The sequence below is a fragment of the Leptonotus elevatus genome, chromosome 16 (genome assembly GCF_054856555.1).
Source record: "Leptonotus elevatus isolate MCC_2025b chromosome 16, RoL_Lele_1.0, whole genome shotgun sequence".
NCBI lineage: Eukaryota > Metazoa > Chordata > Actinopteri > Syngnathiformes > Syngnathidae > Leptonotus > Leptonotus elevatus.
In genome coordinates, this window is record NC_141254.1 from 13881438 (window position 1) to 13901074 (window position 19637).

Consider the following 19637-nt stretch of genomic DNA (forward strand, 5'->3'; position numbering starts at 1 on the left):
TGCCGATAAAAGGAATGAATTGAAGTCTGTAAGGCGAGTTGATATATCACTGCACATCCTAATAATCCCCAAATACCATGAAAATATGCCCCCAAATATGGGGAAAGATTTGTCTCCAAAATCTTCACCCAATACATACGTGAATGTCACGTTTGTCATTTGTAAACATTTAATTCTGCTTGCGAATTGTTGACCATGGGGACAAACGTCACACATTTGGAATTTGTTCACACAGATTCCAAACGTTCACGTGTGGAAAGGCCAGTTCATCCTCCGTCCGCTAGGAGGCAGTGTTGCTGCCTCTATTGAATGGGAATAAGTAATCTCGTTTTTCGTTTAAAAATTGGAAATTGAAAAACCGGAAAACAAAATGCAACCATTTTTGTGTGTCATGAGATTGCTTTGACATTTTGGTTGTTTTGAAAGTTGAGCTGTTGAGTTGAAGGTTTTCTTCTTTTGCTGCTACTTTTTTGGTCGGAGGAGCAGAGGAAGAACAGTATCAAAGCAAAGCAATCTCGAGGTAAAAAAATTAAAATAAATAAATACAATCGTATCTTGCTTCTCAACTTGTGTTCAAGGGGAAGTCAACCCCCCCAATTTTTTTCACAATAATATGATCTATGCAGCCCCACTATTCTAAACGGTATTTTGATTAACTCTTTTACCGGCAAAAACGTTTAATGACATATACTGAAATCCAAATGAATGCCGCCAAAAACGTTAATTGATGTGTGTTTTTTCTCAATGAGCAGTGCCAAGTCAATCCATATCAGGGTTGCTCAGGGTTCAGGTTAACGACCAATCACGGCTCATGTGTTGTCTGAAGCTGAGCCGTGATTGGTTGTTACCTGAGTCCTGAGCAAATGTGATGTCATTTTTAGTCGACAGGATTAGTAAAATGGCCGCCCTCTGAGATGGATAAAAACGGGATTGTTTTGCTTTTCGTATTGAGCAATGGCGAATGCGTGTGAATACTTTGAAACTGTGTGACATTTGTTACGAAAATAAATGTGTGTCCCTGCCGATCCACAAGCAGAATTAAATATTTACAAGAGATAAGTCATGAGAACTGCACACATATTAAAAAAATGTGAAAACTGCGAATGTATTTTTGTGAATAATTTTGAGACAAATCTCTCCCGATATATACTCAGTTAACTTTGAGCGGTGCAGGGTTGACATCAGACCAATCGGGTGCCTACTAAGCGCTTAAATGCAAATCCATAGCAACGTCATCACTTTTCATGTCTTTAGTTCACCTTTGATTGTTCTAACAAAACAGAACTTGGAACATCTGTGACCAAATTAAGAAAAAAAAAATCAGCCAAACATTTTGTACCTTGATGGAGCTTGAGTTCTTGAGTGCTGGCAGGGTTATTACAGGTGAGTAAAGCAAGCGGAAGAATAAGACTTGGCTGCACACAATGCTATTTGTAATTGCTTGTCTTTCAGCAATCAGAGTCAACCCAACCTTGACCAGTGATTACGTTTATAGAGGTATTTGTCACTGCTTAAAATCTTACAAACTGCAGCTTTATTTAAGGGCTTCATGAAAAATACCTAGTAAAGAAGAGTAGAGGGTGATGAGGGTGACGATGTATGCTGCGTGCGCGCCCACAACGGCGCTGAGGAGCTTGTGCCGGTTCCTATACGCGAGTAGTGGAGTGTTGGTGTGGCAAGGCATTGTTGCTGTGGCTGGGGACGGGTGTCGTGGAGGGGGCGGGGACGGGAGGGTACGTGTTGAACGGATGGAGGGGCTGCATACTGCTAATGGTGCTGGGGATCATGGTGATGGTGTTGGCCGTCATGAGCGGCACATCCTCCGGCGCCCGCCGCAGCGCCAGCGTGTAGTCAGGCGGGCACACCGGGGGCCGCAAAGGTTCCAGGTCGCCAAGGATGCCGCGGGAAGGGAGGGGCGTGCCGTGCTCCAGCTCCACTCTTTGCTGCTTCATCTGCAGTGACATCAGCTCCTCTTCCTGGCTCAGGGCCAGGTCGTTGTGCGGCGGGGCCCCGACCACTCCGAGGCCGACGCCCATGCCCATGCCCATGCCCATGGTTGCGCCGCGCTGCGGGGACAGGCGGCGGTGACGCCTCTGCATGAGTTCGTGGCGCTTGTCTCGCTTGTAGTAAAGTGCAGCAAAGGCCAACACGTTGAGGAAAAGGAGAGACGCGCCCACGGCCACCGTCACGCTGAGCTCCGTGGAATAGTCCCTCGTCTCTGGAGGGAAGGGAGTGTTGCGGGGCCTCTCCGAGCCGTCCGGCTCAGGTGGATAGGTGGAGATTCCGGGGTGCCTTGTGGAGCGGGTGTCACTGTTGTGTTTGATCTTACCGCGGTTGTTGCCTCCAGGCGGCAGTGGCGTCGTGATGGAGTTGATTATTTGCTTGTGGAGGCTGTGGAGGTGCGGGACCAACTCCAGCCAGAAGGCGACCTTGTTGGCCCGGTAGTTGTCTCTGACGCGCGGCTTGAGGCCGATATGCAAGTACTGCTTGTCTTTGGAGCTGAACTTGGTCCAGATGACTTCCTCGAAACGGTTGGGCTTGGTGTGGATGAACGTGGTGTCCTGAGGAACTGGGAGGTTTGGATCACTGCAAAAAATATGGAGAAAAAAAAATGGTTAGGCGATTAAAATTTGTAGGCGTAATTAATGACATGACTTTAATAGTTAACTCATGCACATTTTATATCTGTTCAAACTGTACAATAACGTACTAATAAATGTACAATGAAATAGTTTTCATACTCTTGTTAACATAAAAGTGGAAACAAAATGTTAAACTAATATAAATATGGCTGCATCTCTTAGTCATTGATACAGTAATTGTGATATTGATTTGTGTTGTGGTAATTTTTCTGCCACTAGATGGCATAATTGCATTTGTAAGACGGTGACAGCTCGGTGCATGTTCCTTTTCATATTAAACATGAAGTAACTTGTGAAAAAAAAAAATATATATATATATACTTCACTAGTCTAAACATGACATTCTTATTAATATTACATTTGTGTAATATGAGTTATGAAGCAAATCCAGCGAATTGCCGCGAGCACTCGGTGTGTTAAAGCCTTTCCAGCTAACTTAGCGTAGCATAGCTTGCTGCCTGGGTCTCATCGCTATGCGCTGAGCATGGACGAGTGTGAGTGTAAGGTGACGTGATTATTGTGGGAAATATAAAAGGGGTTACTGACGATGAAATAATCAATACGCTCCGCAGAGATGTTACAACCAATCTATCAAGTGACGAGTATCAGCAAGCAAAAACAGTCACCAAGTTTTATTCAGATAAGAACATGCAGGAGCCCTCAATCATGCAATATTAATTTGATTACACATTTACTATTATTATTTAATCTGCCTCTAGTCTATCATCCAACTATTATAACATTAATTTCCACTGTAGCCACAAAGCATAAGCCAGATAAGTAACATAATAAGATACGTGTGACTTATATTCCTGCAAACATGCTTTGTCATCGGCCGCCATAGTAACTATTAAATACGCATAGATAGCGATCCAATGGCAATGTCTCCACACTCACATGACATATATTAGGCACACTGACAATATGATTTATCACACTGCATTATTGTGGTTGTCATATGCCAGCTGTTAAACTGCACTTGATCAACTCAGATGAGTTTATAATATACAATGAAATACAACTAAATAACATTATTTCTGCTAATATAAACAAAATCTTCTTCTCCATCATACTTAATGCTTTACCAAGATAGTTTATCACGTAAAATGTGAAATAACGCTAAATAACTTGCCTCTCATTAGTTGATTTTTTTTGTGCGCATGTGATTAAATACGCAGGATCCTCACAAAAATCAGAAAACCCAATAACTAGCGCTGTGTTCAGTCTGCTGTTGAAAATGTTGCAATGATATTTGTCATCAGGTTTTATTGCTGCGGATGAGTCATCAGGACTGTGCGTGATGTAGAACATGGATAAAGAAAGTTGGAACTGAACTTTTTTTTTGTCTATTTAAAACGTTCATTCTAGAGCTCTAAATAAAATGGCTCCTCTGAATACACGTTGTATATTTAGACTATTTAGAATCTGCATTACAGTGGTACTCTCCTTATTTAGTATGTGCATCCCCCCCCCCCCCCCCCCCCCAATTTAAAACATTTCTCATTACGGCACACTGTAACATTCTAATTCTCCAGACGAACGGGCTTTCATTAAAATGGCGGCCAGATGTCGAGGTCAGAACATTGTGATTAGGCAAGGGGAACCTTTAATCCAAATCAATTCAAATTCCACCAGATTGGAACAGATCCGGTTTGACCTGGATTTCCTTTACTTCATAGAAGATGCATGCAGGTGTTTGGTTAATATTGCACTGTACCTACCCCGTCTTTGCAAAGTTGGTCCAGTACGTCATGACCACAGCGCTGAGCATCACATCGTTCTTGGAGAAGTTACATGGGAATAAGTCATTGGCTCCAACCATGGGAATGCCGAACACATAAGGGATCTCGTCTCCGTGGGCTGCGTCAGCCCAGTCAGGCCTGGCCTCAGTCTGACAGTGGTGGTGGAAAGTGTAGAAGAAGACGGGAGACTGGAACTCGGCGTGCAATTTGGCGGTGGCCACAGCCGGCGCCACCCACTGGTGGTCTGTGAAGAGAGCCAAGAGGGTCTTCCTTCGCATGTCACTGTTGTCCCGGTCAGCCCAATCTGTATACATGAACTTTATGGTTTCCCTCAGGATATCTTTACCTGGGAGAAAACAAAACAATGCTAATTAACATGGACAAAGTGGGGAATAATGGATAACGGCGTGTGACGTTCAGTTCAGCAAATATGGTATAGGCGTATATGGTTTTATGGAAACAATACAATCATGTTCAATTCGAGTCAAAGTCATGAATAATGAGCATAAATTATACTTTAAAAGAAATGTTATGCACAGTACAATACTTTAAACAGTAGAAACCAGGAATTTTTTCCATGAGTACATTTTATGACAATACGATCTAATTACCTAACCACCTGAGCTATAATTATGCTAGAAATATTGCATTTTTAACACAGGATGCACAATGTTCGCGTGTTGTTCCATTAGTGTGTTCATCGAAGGCCAGCGACGCTCATGTTACTGAACAAGAGACCACTTATGAAACTAATATATTGGCACCTCAAAGTTGAACCGCAATCTGTTCTGTAATGTTTAACTAACTTTTGACTGACTCTCAAAACAGAACTTACCATTTAGATTAATTCGATTTGGGATATTTGAAAAGGAAGCAATAGTAATACAAGTATAAGCAGATGGTAAGCAATATTACTCTTTTTGTTTTTTTGCACAAAAATAAATAAATCCCAAATTGAAGTATTAAACAGAGGGATTAATAAAATAAATAAATAAAATAAATAATAATAATACAAATTATTATATATTTTTAAAATAATAAAAAAATAATAATAATAAATCATTATGTTTATGCAAAATAGTTTTGCCAGTACCTAGGCAGTAAATTGGGGTTGTAATTTATTTTTATTTTTATGGAATCGCTGATTTATAGTGCATGTCATACACAATGTAACTCAATATGCTTCATGCTTCAAAGTACAACATTTGAAAGAAGTTACAAAGAGAATTAAAGATTTAAAAGCCAAAAAAAAAAAAAAGCTTACTAAAATAACTAAAGGAGTATACAGTGCAAGAACAGGATTTTCCAAAACATGATTTTAAAAATGCTTCAAAATGTCTCGATTTTTTTTAAATCATAGGTATGAGAAAAGAGCATAGTTTTAAACCTGGATTTTTAAAGCATTTACACTTGAATCTTTACTTATTCACTCTGATAATAAAGGTAAAAAAAAAAAGTCAATCAGTGTACTTTAACATTATACACATGTACAGAAAAAGAACTGCTTTTTAGTGTGATTTTTGAGGGGCGACGTAATATACATGGGTGCGTGTTATCCACATGATTTTATGGTAATCCATATTCTACGCTTCTTAACCTTATCTGGAGAGTTTAAGCCTATGCCAGCAGTTAACACCCTGGACTGGTCACCAGCTAATCAGAGGTCACATGTAAATATAGACAACCATTCATACTCAATGAGTAGTAACAGAATGGAGTTAGGTGATACCACACCATCAGTGAGAGAAATAAGGTCCACAAGCAATCAAATAGTCAATATGGTATGAGAAATTTAATGTGTGCAAACAGTTGAGTTCGTTCTTTAGAAAGATCTACACAAACTGAAACCAGCTCTTTTGTTGGGTTTGTTTCGACCAGCTCAGCAGAACAAATATTTAATATTTTAATGCCATGTCTCAAGAGCGAGACAGCGGCGGCTGGTGTCAGTCTGAGGTTAGTGAGAGAATTGTGACATTTACCTGTTAAAATGACTTTATATATATTTAAAAACAATATATAGATAACATGTAAATTTGACTTTGTTTTTTTTTTTATGTGTCCCTAAAACTATAAATGTAAATTACGGTTTGATTTGTTACTTAGTGAAGCTGACCGTCAGGGTATCCGTAAAGATTGTCGACAAAGTTGGAGATGGTGTAGTCAAAGGAGGGTGCAGAAATTCCATCTTCTCCTTCACTGTCATCCACAAACTTCAGGCCTTCTCCTTGATTTACGCCCAGCAATATGTCGTAATTCAGGAACTCACCCTGGTGTGAAAATTCACAACACGCAATTCATACGCTGGATACGATCAAAAGAACAACATATACTAAATCGACAAAAAATATGTTGCCGCATGTTCACTGCACCTACAAAAAGAGAAAACACATTAAACAAAATTGAGTTGGTCGCCCATCGCAGCTGTAAAAGATTCCTATCTTCTTGTCAGGCTTGGGGAGTAACGGAATACATGTACCGCCGTTTCGTAATCAGATTACAATTTTTTTTAAAAACTGTATTCCATTACAGTTACAGGAAAAAACATGTAGTCAGATTACAGGTACATTTATTAAAAATGGGGATTACTTCGAGGGATTACAATTACGATGAGCGAGAGTGTGAAAAGGGGCGAGAGAGAGAGCGAAAAAGAGCGCGTTCACGCCCGCGCGAGTGGGACCGTTGCTACATGTCGGGGAGGTGGGAACGAACGAACGAATGGACTAGTCGTGTCCTCCCCACGCGGGCAGTTTGAAAAAGCTTCGTGGACGGGAGGAGGAATTTACTCGGAGCGAAAGTTTGAGCTGAAAGTCCAGCGCCATGCCACGCGCTGTAGCTTCTTGCTAGCTAGCCCGCTAGCCTACAACCATAATGTGAGTTACACCTTCCAAACAAATAAATCTTCCTCCCACCAATTCACTTTTTAAACATTATACACAACATATACACGGCTAAACTTGAGACAGGGATAAAAGTTCATCTTGCAGTTGATGTCTCTATCTATCTATCTATCTATCTATCTATCTATCTATCTATCTATCTATCTATCTATCTATCTATCTATCTATCTATCTATCTATCTATCTATCTATCTATCTATCTATCTATTTATCTATCTATCTATCTATCTATCTATCTATCTATCTATCTATCTATCTATCTATCTATCTATCTATCTATCTATCTATTTTGCTATTTTTAGGCTGCCCGGGTCCCTATCACCCGCAAATAGCAGGGGCACATTTTATAGAATATATATTGTGGTGATATTTATTTTTATTTTGTCTTCATGAGTATACTCAATATTGGAGTAATCCAAAAGTAATCTAGTTACAATACTTTAATATTACGGTACTTGGATTACGTTACTAACTACATTTTTTAGCAGGTCACTTGTAACTGTAATGCATTACATTTTAAAAGTAACCCTCCCCACAACCCTGCTTCTTGTTATGACTGTGTTTTGGGTTCGGTCATCAGGTCATATATGCATATTGTATATCGAGTACAGTTCAAAGCAAGGTGCAAACAGAAGGTCTACCACACTGACCTGCTGCATTAGAATCTCAGGGTCATCAGGCACCACGTCACCATCTACAACAGGTCCGAAGGCAATGTGGTAGCGCGCAGGCTGTATGTCCTGGTCCACCAGCTCCCGGAAACTCTTCTTCCTCAGGCAGTCCACCAACTCCGTCATATCCCCCAGAGTGCAACCAACCTTCTTAGCGAGAATCTTGGTGTACATGACCGGTCGGTAGTTAACTGACCAGCTGGAAATGGCGGAGCCGCTCTGAGCGATGGCCCTCTGAAACAAACCTACGCACAAGGTAGGGGAACATAAAGAATGGTGAACCGAAACATAATTATGAACATATTTTCGTTTTTTTTTCTCCCAGTGACACACTTTTTGCTAGCAGCGGAAGATGCATTCAATGCCTTACAGTGGGCCTAAATAATGCATCGTTTGGAGGAAGAGCATTTATAGAGCACTGTATTGAAGCTACTTTCATTGCAAGGAGCAAAGAATACTTATGCACATTCGGGTTGAAAGACAAAGTATGACACACGAGAAGAGACAGGCAAGGTAATTGGCGACCAGCCTGCGCACAGTCACAGTGAAGGCTGCAGAAGAGATGACGAAGAGAGAGAAAAATACATGCACTGTTGCGCTGCTGCAGTTATGTAAAGTGGCTTGCTGTCCCTCTTTTTTATCTGCAGATTCTATCATTAATAATTAACCCCGCACACATACACACAGCAAATTCTGCTCGTGCCCCACCCCCGCTCCTTTCCCTGTGAAATCAATTAAGCAGCCTCTCTCAGCTTGGTTCATCTCTCTTCTGCTGCACACAGTGCCTTTAAAACATCCTCCAACTTTGCATTCACTCAGAATTATAGCCCAGTTTCAAAGCGCGTGAAAGCGGCTTTTGTTGGAACCATAAAGGTGATATACTTACCGGGTTTACATATGCACTCGCATTAGGTACACCAGCACACTTTAATGAGATTTCATGCAAAAGAATTGTAACGATCACAATAATAATGCACCTATGGAGTGTGATTAAAAATGTGGCCCCGGGTTTGAACATGAATATGTGCCCTTTTCATGTAATTGAACAAAAATATTAGACATAGATGGTTATCGGCCGAGCTGATTATCGTTGCCGATATTGAGCATTTTGATGAACATTTGCATCGGCCTTTTTGAAAAATCATACGGTCGATAATAGATTCATTAAAAACTGTGTTAACTTCAGGGAAACATTCATTTACATTTTTAGTTATTTATAAGAGACGCTGGGAACTCTTGCTTAAATTTAAAATTAAGGTAACATTTTAATATTTCAGATATTTTGGAACACTTTATTTACTGTAGAAAACAACAATTTAGTAAGTGTTTATTTAACTTTTTGTTAGAATTTTAACAAGTTAGTACATTTTCAAAGTTGTTCAATAAAATTATGCTTAACAAAATTCAACAAAGTTAATTGTTGGAGTTTGTATTTATTTTATTTTTTTGACGGCAATATTTGTATGTATAACGAATGTCGGCTCCAAATATTGGTTAATGGCCTCCTTGACTACCAATAATCGGCATAGGCCCTAAAAAAATCATATCTGTCTCTATCTCGGCAGAGTATCGGCCTCTAGTATTTTCATAAATTTTTCAGTGTCAAGTGTCAAACAAACTGAACTTTAATACTTTGTTAATGCGACACGCTTAAGATCGCTTCGCTGTAGCTAATAAAGTGTCTAGGATTGATTATGTTGTACATATGGCAAATTGAAGAAGGATTCATTTGATAAACATGTAAATCGTTTTAAATTCAATACCAAACATCAGCTGTCTGTCTCCGTTTTCCGAGTCAGGGTTATCTCACCCATTCACAGAGACAAAAAATAAAAAATAATTCAAGGTCACCTTGCCACCGCAAAGGCCGACAGTTTGCTATGAACTTAATCAGATTTCTGGGTATAATAAGTATAGGGTGCGAGTTCCATTCATCAGCGGATTTAGGGATCAAACATCTGGTGTGCGATTTGGATTCCTGCCATTCAGAAACAAATATTGAAGGATTAGTCTGTACAGTCAATTATTCCGATTCAGACTTTAGACCAATAGAAGGCAGTGCAATTGTGCAAACCCCTGCAGTTGACAAAAAAAACACACACACACACACACACACACACACACACACACACACACACACACACACACTCCACGAGAATGCGGTTCTTTCTCGATGTCAAGTATACTGACGTGGGCAACGTACTATATCTTTTTGTAAATTTGACAAGTACAGCCAGTGTAGCTCTGTGATCTTACGCCTACATGGGATTGCAGTGTTTGGAATGATTACCAGGCGTGTGCCCGAAGGTGAGTATTGTGTTTCGTGCACCCACTGATAGAAAGCCATCTGTCAAGTCAAGCACCGGCTGAACTGATATTGTGATCCTTTATTAATGTAAACAACTGAGGTTGCCATGTCTGATTAATGCGTCCCCTCACTTTGGATGACATAAGCAAGATCATTTAACAACGAGCCTCGCATGTAAAACAGTGATTCTTAACCTTGTTGGAGGAACTGATTTTTTTTCTTCTTCTCACTTTCAAGACTCAAATGAACTTCTATTGGGCATTGTCAGGTTTGCACATGAAAACAAATGCCTGTTGATTCAGTTCCTACTGTGTGTTTTCTCTTATGCATCAGCTCCAATGTGGTTGTGTGTCCCAAGTCAGATTCTTACCTTCGGAGTGGTGAGAGAGGATAAGAAGGTTGACGCAGGTCGCACCAGCTCCCGAGCCAAAGATGGTGATTCTCTCCGGGTCTCCTCCAAAGTGGCCGATATTTTCATTGAGCCAGCGCAGTGCTTGGATCTGATCCAGCAAACCATAGTTCCCTTTGGCAGACTGGTTCCCTGTGCTCAAAAAGCCTGTAAAGTGAATGAAAACAAACATGGGAAAAATAAGTGGGGGAGAATGACACAGTTAAAAAAAAAAGATTGTGTACAAAACAGTGGGGCATAAATTCAGAAGCACAATATGAAATGATTATGGAGGCTTGACTGTGTTGGAAACTGACGCTACAACTCAAGTTTAGGTCTGGTGGGATTTGATACAAATAAAATCACTCCAACCTGAGTCGTGTCCGCATATCAATGAGCAACAATTCTGCACTGATATTCAATCTCGTTTACATATAGGCAGAAATAGATGTTATGATGTTATTATGTATGCATTTATCTCACAATAAGCACCCGAGACTTTGCGAGGCTCAATTAGTTTTGCCTGTTCAAAACAAACATAATAATAATTGTTTTGACACCCTACAACCTCTACCCTAGAACCAAACATGCTCTGTGACAGCCTTGAAAATGAGGCAATGAAAAAAAAGAAGCACTTACTACCTTGTTTCCAATTCCAACATGTAATCTTTATGAAGCAGGATTTCCAGCAATAATAGTGACCAAAACAACAACAACAAAAAATACAGAGTAGACTGGACAAAAGTAGCACACTTTTGGTGTAATTGTCTCCCGTGACCCAGAGATGGGAACGGCGAGTTACAACAACTTTCTCCAGTGCAATGGTGAGTTGTATTTTTAATCATGTTTTTATTTTGTTTCCGTCAAATGATTTCATGTGATACTGGTTTGTGGCGAAAACAATGGTTTGGCACTTTTACTCGAAGGCACCATTATCTGCCTCAGAACTCCCACTTAAATTGCAAGTCAAGTCCTTGTTTTCCATTTTGAGTCGTAGATGTAACATCTGTGTCCCAAAATTCTGTCCGTATAGGATATGATGTGCCCGTGCATTATGATTTGGAGAAAAAGAAAAAAAGCCGCCACCTCCACTAAGCATTGTTTAGATCTTGGATCCTGGTTTGTCAGTACAAATGCTCAGCTTCATTTTTGATGCAATTAGGGTGGCAGTGTGAACTGCAGGGAGTACAAAGAAGCAGTTGATAGAGTACAAAATTGCAGCGTGCTTGCAAGTGTCTGAAAGTTGACAATTATATGCAAGTGATGGCGGCAATGAGTGGCGATGACTATCTACCAAATTGACCTCTCGATAACAATCAGAGCAACATTCACATCAGAGTCCACACTCTTCAGCGTACTTACACGACAGTTAACAGCACTTTAAACCTGGAGTGATGTTGTTGCCCTAACCTGGTGATTGTGATTCAGAATACAGTAGTGCATTATTACACATGCATCAGCTGGAGCCAGTCCCAACAGACATTTAGCAAAGGGTGGCTATATCAATTTAAGATTTATGTAATTTATGACAAATTCCTATTCCCATTTTTTTTAAAAAATTTTTATAGATAATTTTAACACAAACCTACCAAATATATGATACATACTAATTAGTCTAATAAAGCCTATTTATTTGAAATGCATAATCCTCAGGTTTATGTATTTAGTATTAATAAAGTATAATTACTTTTTTTTTTTAAACACGTTTTTGGGATGTCTGCATTCAGTATCACCCCCCCCCCCAAAAAAAGCAAAAAAATGAAAGAAGAAAATAACAGTGTACATTATAGGTAACCTGATAATTATGCAATTCAAACAATATACTTTATGTATTTTAAACAAATACTCTCATTATTATTAATTTAGGTCAATTGATCTTTATTAATACTAACTACATAATGCATTTCAAATAAATAGGATTTATTAGTCTAATGAATATGTATCATATAAAGTTTATTTGGTAGGTTTGTGTTAAAATTATCTGAAAAAAAAAAGTAAAAGGGAATTTGTCATGTAAAAAAATTACATAAATCTTAAGTTTGGCTTGAAATATTTCTGTGAGTGCCCGCGTTCCGTCAATATTGATGTCAGGTCTGTCGATCCGTCAAATTACGACGCCCGTTTCTTTGACGATTAACGAATGACGGGAAACTTCGACAAATTTAACTGAGCATTGCTTGAAGGGGATTTTCATCCATCATTATAATCGTCAATCCGTCAATCTAATATTCAAAACCTGAGAACTCTGAGGCCGATATGCTAATCATGACACTACTATACAGCACGTATATGTATCTAAATATCGCCTTGCAAACAAGTGGTGGTCATTCCAATAACACAGGGATCACAAGAAACTGAAGCATGGCTACAAAGTCGTAGCGTTAATTGGATTACAAATGTAAGTTGTACAGTAATTAACTCATTCACTGCCATTGACGGCTGTTGACGTAAAAAAATAATTTGAACTATTTCTATTAGTATACATTTTTTCCCCACTTTTGTTAACAAGAGTATGAAAACCCATAATTTTTTTTATTGTACATTTAGAACAGATGTAATTAATCAAGAGTTAACTAGTGAAGTCATGCGATTAATAACGTTTTTTTTTTTTAAACTGTAATTAATCGCATGACTTTAATAGTTAACTCACGATTAATCACACATTTTATATCTGTTCTAAATGTACAATATTTTTTTCTAGGTTTTCATACTCTTGTTAACAAAAGTGGAAAAAATGTTAAACGAATAGAAATAGTTAAAATGATTTTTTGACATTTATAGCCGTCAATGGCAGTGAATGAATTAAAAAGAAAAAGAAATCAGGCGATTCAAATTTTAATCGTAATTAATCGCATGACTTAATAGTTAACTCACGATTAATCAAAACATTTTATATCTGTTCTAAAAGTACAATATTTTTTTCTAGGTTTTCATACTCTTGTTAACAAAAGTGGAACCTTTTTTAAACTACTAGAAATAGTTGAAATTAATTTTTGACGTCTATTACCGTCAATGGCAGTCAATAAGTTAAAGTACAACGTGTGGTAACAGAACCAAAGTGTTATCCTCAGATCATCCCTGCAATTGACTAACTTTCAACCCGAATGCGACCCTGACCTGAAGAAGTATCGTTGCTGACCTTTGCCTCTTGTCAAAACCAGAGTCATGTGGAAGTGTCTGCTCTGTGGCTGAGTGCTGAGCTTCCTGCCACCGTTGCCTGGCAACTGTCCAGCGCTTCAGGCTAAATGATATGGGCAGATACTCGCTAAAGCACTTGCACACAGACATGCACGCACTTACACTATCAAGCATAGAAACCGCTCAATGCAGACACACACACACACACACACACAAGTAGCGGGTGAATTTGCATGCAATCATGGCTACTCTGTCGTTGTCTTTTCAAGGGTAACATGACAGCGGATGTAACGTTTGCCGCCCACCATTGAAGTACAAACAACTACGTTTTCTCATTCGCTAAGTTTGCTTTCTATCTACCCATTTGCTGAGTTGGGCTTCTGGCTTAAGTGCTGAGAGCAGCAGTTAACGCTTCTGAACTTATGCATATTCAACACTTGCTTTTGGTATAACGGCCTGCGAAGTGTGGGGAGAGTTGTTAACCTTTAAATAACGGCGGAGGACCGGAAAACTAATGGGGGAATGAAAGCACGGTGCTAAATAATTGATGGGGAAATTACAAATTAAATAATAGAAAGAATACAATTTTTAAATTTTTTTTTTTAGGTCTGGGAATGGTCACCGCAATCACACACAAAAATAAATCTAGTCTGCTGCATGTTGCGTTTTTCTGTAAAAAAAACATGCAGGAAATAAATGATTATTTAAAAAACTAAACAAACACAAAGCGATGTATTACGAAAATTCTGCCTATGCTTGAGTACAACAAGTCCATTTAAGCAAGGGGAAAATATGCCAATGTCACACAGAAAGTGCTGAAGGTAAGAAACCTAAAACTAAAACATTAGTAAAAATAACGGCGCTGTGAAAAAAAAGTAATTAAATGAGCAAAGCAAGTAAGTGGCTAAGGGGCTGATTAGGCGACACTGTTTTTAACTGAAAGGAGATGAAAAGTAGTGTCACTCATTGGCAGCATTTTGGAACCTAGTAACATTTCTCCAACAGCAAAGATATTTAGAAACGACAACAGTTAAAAAGAGTCGTTTGCATGCGCCAAATACTTTGTTGCTAAAACAAAAATGGCAGACCCTGTTTTTCCTCTTTTCTCACAAACATACACAATGAAGGGTCTTATTTTTTGACACGAGCCAAGTAGAAGTACAGTATAGAATTAATTCTCATTATTGTAATTGAGGATTTTTTTTTTTTTTACCAAATATCAGCAACTACTGAAATGACATTTTTGCAGACTGACTGCTTTTGACAGTGCTGCTACTGTACATGTGGTGAAAAGTTAAATTCCAAAGTTCAGAAGGGCTGCTAAATCGCCCCTCCACTACATGTGGCAGAGTGATGGCTAACTTTGAGGCCATTGGATGCATGCCCAGTGATGGGCCCCTGGGGTAGGTGACCCCTGTGAACGGGACTCCAGAGACACGGGGGGGAAGCGGCGACAATATTCATGCATTCTGACTACAATATCAACAAGCTCTTTGAAATTTTGTTTCGTTTTTTTTCTACACAACAAATGCTCATTTATTACTCATATTTGTGATTTAACATTCCCACCCTCCATTATTAACGAGCTACACTAGAAGGCTAAATTACAAAAAAAAAGAGCTTTAGAATGTTTTAAAGTTTCATGCACAAAACAAGATAGTAAACCTTATTGTTTTTGAAAATAATCCAATGTTGTTTTAAAAAACAACTGGTGGTTTGGATTCACCATACTCACTAATCATGTTTGCTGTTACATGTATCCACTCAACTGCATGCGCTTATGAATGAGTCATAATGTAATTTTATATTCATCACCACACATTAGTGGTCCAATTATTCTGATGTGAATACAACATTAGGAGTTCGCGCTCACGGCTCCCATCAGAGGTTAATGGCGAGTCCTGTTTTTTTTTTTTTTTGTATTAAAGAACGTCCAATTTCCTGTAGCAAGCAAACAGACTTCAGCATGAATCAGCATAACATTGGGTGTAAGAGTTCCATCCTAATATGTATCCTAATGCTAAGTTGTTGTTTTTTTATGTGGCAGATTTGATCAAACCAGAACTCTTAAATGTGACAGTTATTTGCTTAAAAAACATGCAGGAATATAGAAAGTTTGTAAATTTGTATTTTTATCTACGTTTAAATAAAAGTGAATGTTTTTGTAGCTTTTCAAAATCTTGATTTGCCCGTGTTTTTATACTTACAATCAGAAAACCTTATAACAAAAATGGTTGCGGTTCTGTGAATGGCCTGTCTGGGAAATGAGAGTGTGTCCACCATTTCGTGGAGAGTGGGATAATTGCAGCTCCATTTGTAGAGCAACATTTGAGTTGTCGAAGAGCAGAATTGTGAAAAGGCCGCAGATTGAAATTGATTGAAAGCAACATTTGTGCAAAAACAAACCTGCTGATTGTTTTTAAATACATTTAATTGAGGAGTGACGACTACTGAGGCCATGCTAGGTGAAGGTTCAAAATTGCTTGTAGGTGTAAAGGCGACGAGTCCAGGGTGTACCCAGCCTCTTGCTCAAAGTCACCTGGGATTGGCTCCGGTTACCCGTGACCTCGAGGAGGACAAAAACGTTACAGAAAATAGCATCAGTGAGACTTTAAGATGACGATGTCGATTATTTACACACCTATAGGACAATCTTACAAGACATAAAATAGTCTGTGTTTTTGACGTCCTTGGTCAGGATGGGGCAAAATAAGACTTTATGTGTGTGCCTGGCCTTAGTTTCAAACTGTACTTCTAAAATGTGTGCTATCCATTGAAGAATACCTCAAGACAGGTGCAGCCAACCAGCTGAAATTTGGCAGCATCCAGAAGAAGAAATACATCTCTTCTTCCTGAGGTGAAAAATGTGCTCACTCTCGGAACCCGGGATGGTGGGCCTTTTCTCCGGAGTTCATTAATTAGTTAATTAGTTAATTAGTGTGAACAGATGGCTGTGCAGCACAAATCAGAAGGCTCTCTGAGCCTGGAGCAGGAGGAAGGCAGGAGAAGGTGAGGAAGGATCTCAACCATCACCAGACCTCTGATCCTGGCGATGTGTCAGCAAACATATTTTTACTCCAGTAATTAATATTTCATAGCAAAATGTCGCGTTCCATAGTCAATGTGGAGGTGCAGTTGGAGCTACTAGTTTGCATTGCTGCAAATTGAAAAGGCACTTCAGAAGGTTTATTTTTAGACCTTTCCCATCTCCCCCTTCTGTTTCTCTCACTGTCTCGCTATGATTCTCCCCTTTGCTCATCCGCCTCCATTCCCCTGCTCTGTCTTCCTTCCTTATTCCTGATCCACTATCAGCCTCTTAAAGGTGCAGGCGTCGCATGAAATGAAGATGGCACAAAACAAGTTTGCTGCCATGGTAAGTACAGGATAACACCAAAGATTAGAGCATAAAACTATTGAAATACAGTACGGCTAGTGTTTTTCAGACTCAAATTCGGAGTGTCAGAGAGGAACTCCATTAAAAAATTTGATGGATGGTGCATTATTCATATATATATATATTTCATACATGGCACGCAAACTGAATAATCCTCAAACACACACTAAATGACATGCACATAGGGCAGGGGTCCGCAACCTTTACTCTCAAAAGAGCCATTTTAGGTTAAATAAATAAGAAAAAATGAGTCTGGAGCCACAAATCGTTGAAGAAAATAGTGTGTTAGTGTTCGTGTAATGTACTGAGGGCCCAAAAGCAAATTAGAACTGCACCACAACACAATAATATGACAGCAGCATCCAATACATACACATTAATTTTCTTCTATCTTTCATCTTCCGTTTTTACATATACCTATATATAATAATAATAATAACAATAATAATAATAATAATAATAATAATAATAATAATAATAATAATAATAATAACAATAATAATGAATCCGATTTATATAGCGCTTTTCTAGACATTCAAAGACGCTTTACAATGGAATGGATACATTATTCATGCACTTACACAGCCATACTGTGGTTCACATTTTTAGACTTTTCTGCCTTTTCTTGACATTTTTGTGGACATTTAATGGTAATGTGGGGGATTTCTTCTCTTGTTTTTGGACATTTTATGGTTATTTCTTGAACATTTTCTTTATTGACTTTTCTTAAATCAATTTTCTGACATTTTTTGTCAATTTGGTGAACATTTTATGGTAATTTTAGGAATTCGTTTTTTTCTTCTGCCTTTTTTAAAATCAATTTTTCTTTTTTTTTCCTTTTTGTTAGTTTTTGCAATGCCACAGACATTTTATGGTAATTTTCAGATTTTCTAATATTTAATCTAAAAAATAAATATGTAAAAGAGTATTATTTTCTACTAATTTCTTAAGAGCTCAAAAGGGACCCCCAGGAGAGGGACTAAAGAGCACCAAGTGGCTCCAGAGCCGCAGGTTGCAGACCCCTGCCATAGGGAAATTGGCAAAACACATACATGTATGCACATGCACATACACACAAAAAGGATAATCAGCTTAGTGCAGTAACCTATTTAAAGCATATATGTGAGAATGAGATAGAGGACAATATAACCACATTACAACAATCGCAAAAGAATAAAGGGCTCTGTCATGCCTCAGAATCACTCAAGCAGAATTGCTCCCTACCTATTTAAATACATGTTTTGTCGGCATCTTAATGGAATGGTTGTAGAGCGGTAAACTTAACTCAACTTCATTTATAGAGCACTTTAAAACCGCTACATACAAAGTGCTGTACATGGAGCAAAAATTAGTCATACAACAAGACGGTTAAAACAAGAAGTTTAGTACCAATAGGCTTTGATTTCCTCTAGACAGGACAAACGTGGCCATCTTTTTTTGCTCGGAGGGACATAGAGGTGACAGTCATCCGCATATCAGTGCAAGGAAATACCATGTTTTCTTAAGATGGAAGAAGATTCAATGAAAACAGCAGAGGCCCCAGAAGTGAACCTTGTGGAACACCATGCGACAGCAGGGCAGTGCGGGACTCAGAGCAACCGAGGCTAACACAAAATGTCCTCCAGCTCAACAAATCTGCACATATTGTTGAACGCATGAGCGCGTATCGAACAGCACCGCAAGACGTCTTGATTTGATTACATTGTGCAACAAACAACGCTTTGGCACATCTTGTAGCAAAACAAACACGCCACTGAAGGCATCTCTGTCAAAATGACAGTTAGGAGAACTTCTCATGTCGAAAGTTGTGAACATAATCACATGCTCAACTCGCTAATGGTTCTGACTTTGTGCGACAGCATGTTTAAAGGATCATACTTATGAACTGAGCCGGATACAGCTGCAGGTTGCAGTCATCAAACTCACTTTGTCCTTGTCCCCGGGCCTCTTCCCCAATGGCCTGGATCATGTTACCCTGTGTTAATATGCAATGCCATTCTTGGACGGCATCCTAAACTACTCTCATCCCCGTGTTTGTCATTGTTCAGAAGTGTTGAAACAGGCAGGATGCACCAAACAAGATCTGATTACCCAACTGGGAAGCCGCGCCAGAGAATGTGTGCAAAAGATGATGGTGAATGTAAACACGGGAGTCCACTGTATTTGTGGCTTGTGCAGCAAAACTGTGACAGAGAGGACACATTTACCACTTTATCCTAAAATACACCGATTATAAAAGACGCACATTTGTCTCTAGGTTTCACTGGCGGAATGTACGCCAAAGGCACTTTGTGGTTCTGAATTCGTATAAGGCGGGCGCTGGATGAATTGATTTTTCAAGTTTAATTTTCAGCTTAGATGAGCACCAGTTATTGTGAAATCTATTCCGTGTAAGAATAAGTAACAATCAGCACTATAGCTGGTGAAGTCTGAAGAACTTAACAGCAAAAATGATCC

At 39.0% G+C, this 19637-nt stretch overlaps 1 protein-coding gene across 1 annotated transcript in view; it reads right to left on the reverse strand.

The window, feature by feature from the left end:
- Positions 1-617: 617 nt before the first annotated feature.
- LOC147160888 (neuroligin-2-like) overlaps positions 618-19637 on the reverse strand; it is a 61104-nt gene continuing 42084 nt past the window's right edge. The window contains exons 5-9 of the mRNA XM_086098331.1: positions 10631-10816; positions 7932-8197; positions 6498-6651; positions 4364-4730; positions 618-2586 (exon numbers count right to left, since the gene is read on the reverse strand). Of these exons, the coding sequence (XP_085954457.1) occupies positions 1647-2586; positions 4364-4730; positions 6498-6651; positions 7932-8197; positions 10631-10816 (1913 nt within the window). The 3' untranslated portion in view covers positions 618-1646. The remainder of the gene's footprint in view (positions 2587-4363; positions 4731-6497; positions 6652-7931; positions 8198-10630; positions 10817-19637) is intronic.